The sequence below is a fragment of the Centruroides sculpturatus genome, unplaced genomic scaffold, assembly GCF_000671375.1.
Source record: "Centruroides sculpturatus isolate CEXI.00-Female unplaced genomic scaffold, Cexi_2.0 scaffold1798, whole genome shotgun sequence".
Taxonomy (NCBI): Eukaryota; Metazoa; Arthropoda; class Arachnida; order Scorpiones; family Buthidae; genus Centruroides; species Centruroides sculpturatus.
In genome coordinates, this window is record NW_019386318.1 from 7361 (window position 1) to 10234 (window position 2874).

General features: G+C 28.1%; 1 protein-coding gene across 1 annotated transcript in view; it reads right to left on the bottom strand.

The window, feature by feature from the left end:
* Positions 1 to 629: 629 nt before the first annotated feature.
* LOC111614533 (centrosomal protein of 83 kDa-like) overlaps positions 630 to 2874 on the bottom strand; it is an 18914-nt gene continuing 16669 nt past the window's right edge. The window contains exons 3-4 of the mRNA XM_023355910.1: positions 1289 to 1537; positions 630 to 1218 (exon numbers count right to left, since the gene is read on the bottom strand). Coding sequence (XP_023211678.1) covers positions 931 to 1218; positions 1289 to 1537 — 537 coding nt within the window. The 3' untranslated portion in view covers positions 630 to 930. The remainder of the gene's footprint in view (positions 1219 to 1288; positions 1538 to 2874) is intronic.

The window sequence follows — 2874 nt, forward strand, 5'->3', positions numbered from 1 at the left end:
CGAAGGAATTCACATTAAAAGAACTTGTTTCATGTCTGTGAATCTCAAGCAAAAAATAATGAATGGCAATCATAATGTAATTGAACATGTAATGAAAGTATATTGAGAAATAGAAATCACCATTCACTTTAGTGAGTCACATAACAAGAAAAAAAAAAATTTTTGAATCAAGATGTCTCTCCTACATTACTATTAACAAAAACAAAAAAAAAAAAATTTAAGTTATTTTTCAGAAAAATAGTTTCAAAATTAAAAATTGATTTAATGTATTATCTCATTCCTTTCAAGTACTTTCATAAAAAAATATCTAGCATAATATTTAGTATTTAAAATTTTAAGCATAATTTTTGAAAATTCTTGGCAACAATCTCCTGTTTCTCATATGTTATTCTTCTCAACTATTGTAGTGGCAACATTAATCACAATAACCAGGGTTTCCCCATAATTAAAGAAATTGGACTCTGGCATTTAAAATTTGAAAGAAATGGAATTGAATATGCATGCTGACTCCACAAGTCTCTGTTATGAACATAAAGGTTTCATATTTTTGACTAACCTGCAAAAACTATTAAATAAAAAAAATGCATCAACCATTATTTTTTTTGCATTCCTTAACTTTTAGTTAAAATACAAACTTTTAACTTTTCCACATCCACAACTGTAATGATCATATCCATCCACATGACAATAATTACTTGTGATTAAATAGTTTAGCAGTGTATGAAAGCCAAATGATAACCGGATTATATCAAGCTATGTTTCCACTACTAATAATTATTAAATATTAGTAATTTGGCACTAGAGGTAAGTATTAGGCACCATCTCTTAGGCCGATTTAGTCTGATAATTGTTTAACTTTGATACAATCATCAGTCTTTAAGATGTTTATATATGTATATATTGAATTACATAAAATGAATATCAATAAATTTAATATATAATTATTAAGAAAATTAAAAGAAAAAACTTACTAGAAAGTTCTATATTAAGTTGGCTTTTGTCCCTTTCTAATTTTCCCTTATTCCTCAAATTTTCGACTTTAATATTCGCTAATTCAATCTGACACTTTTGTTTAACTTCTTCCAATTGATTTTTAATTAAAATTAATTCTTTCTTTGTAGACTGTAATTCTGATGTTAAAATTTTATTATTTTCGTAACACAGGGACAACTCTTTTTCGGTTGCTTCTTTCTGCAACTCACATGATTTTATTTCTGACTGAGAAGTATATAAAATTTAATTTTAAATCAATACAAATCACAACAATGTAAATTATATTCTGTATTACCTCGAGAGTTCGAATGTTAATTTCGTGTTCCGTCAGTTGTTTTGTTTGTAATCGTACGACGTTATCGGTACGTAACCCCACTTTTTCTTTTACTTTTTGTAACTCTTCCAGTTCTGTTGAAAGTCCTTTTATTTTTGATTGTAATTGAACATTTTCTTTCTGTAAAATATGTAATTGCTGTCCTTCCTGTTTATTTTCGTGATGTTTCTCCATTAATAGATCATCAATTTTGTTTTGCAAATTTGTTATCTGAATAATAGAAAATAATAATTACTGTATATCAGATTTTATATAAGACCAAATGATATGCCAGATTATATTGAGCTATGATATGGCTACTATTTAATAATTAAATGTTAAGTAATTTTGACTAGAGGCAAGTGTTAGGTAGTAACTCTTGATAACAGCATTAACTCCTCGGTCCCAGAACTGGACCAAGGGGCAATTGTATCAAGTACAAAGAAGAAAAGCCATTTCTTGTGTGTTGTAAAGCCTGTTGAGATGCTTCTCTGTAAAGCAACAAGGATCCAATAATTGCTTCTACTTCTGAAAACATAATCAGTTTTAAATTCCAAATTCAATGTAATCAATTTCTAAAGTGCACATTCCATGCTTTGTCAAGCATTACATTTTAGAATTTTGATGTTCCTGAAGAAGGTCTTTAAGGTAGACCAAAAACATTCGAAGTGTTTGGATTTTGTACTGTTGGACTGATTGAGGTTTGTGGCTATGTTATATTTCTTGATAAATTTAATTATTAAAATAAAAATTAAATATTAATTTATTTATAATTACTAAATTTATCAAGAAATGGCACCTAACACCTACTCTAGGCAAAATTACTTAACATTTAATTATTAAATAGTAGCTATATTAAAGCCCGATAAAATATGGAAAATTGACCTCAATCAAGAATTGGATTAATGAATGTTTATATTCAGATTTTATACTACAGTGGTACCTCAGGATACGAAATTAATCCGTTCCGAAATTGAGATCGTATCATGAAAATGTCGTAAGCTGAATCATTTTTTCCCATATGATTACATATAAAACCAAATAAGTCGTTCCAACACGAAAAACACACTCAAATTAAAGCTAAGTTGTACATTAAAAAAATAACTATAGTAAGGAAAACACTGAAAAATGCGTTTTGTAGTTGTAAATGTATAATTAACCATAATAGAATAATAATCAATAAAATAAATGTAGTTTTATTTTCACTTTACCTTTGAGGATAGACGACGGTGGAGGTGTAAACTGCTGGCGGAAGAGAGGGAGAAGGGAAATGATACTAAAACTTAACTTACATAACGTAATGTAACAATAACTTAAAAATAACTTAACACTAATTTTTTAATCTTTTCTGTTACATATTTTTGTTAATTTTTTATTCACTGATTTTTTGCTTTCTTTCCTTCACTTCCACCACTATTGAAAGTGCTTTTCAATAAATAGAGGTCGCTTGGTAAAATACTGTATCTGTCCAAAGAGGTTTTGGCTTTGCCTACTTTTTAAAATGTTTCTAAAATGACTCAGGCAAATGTCATTACTCTGAGCAGCAATACGGCCAGTGTGAACCTTTT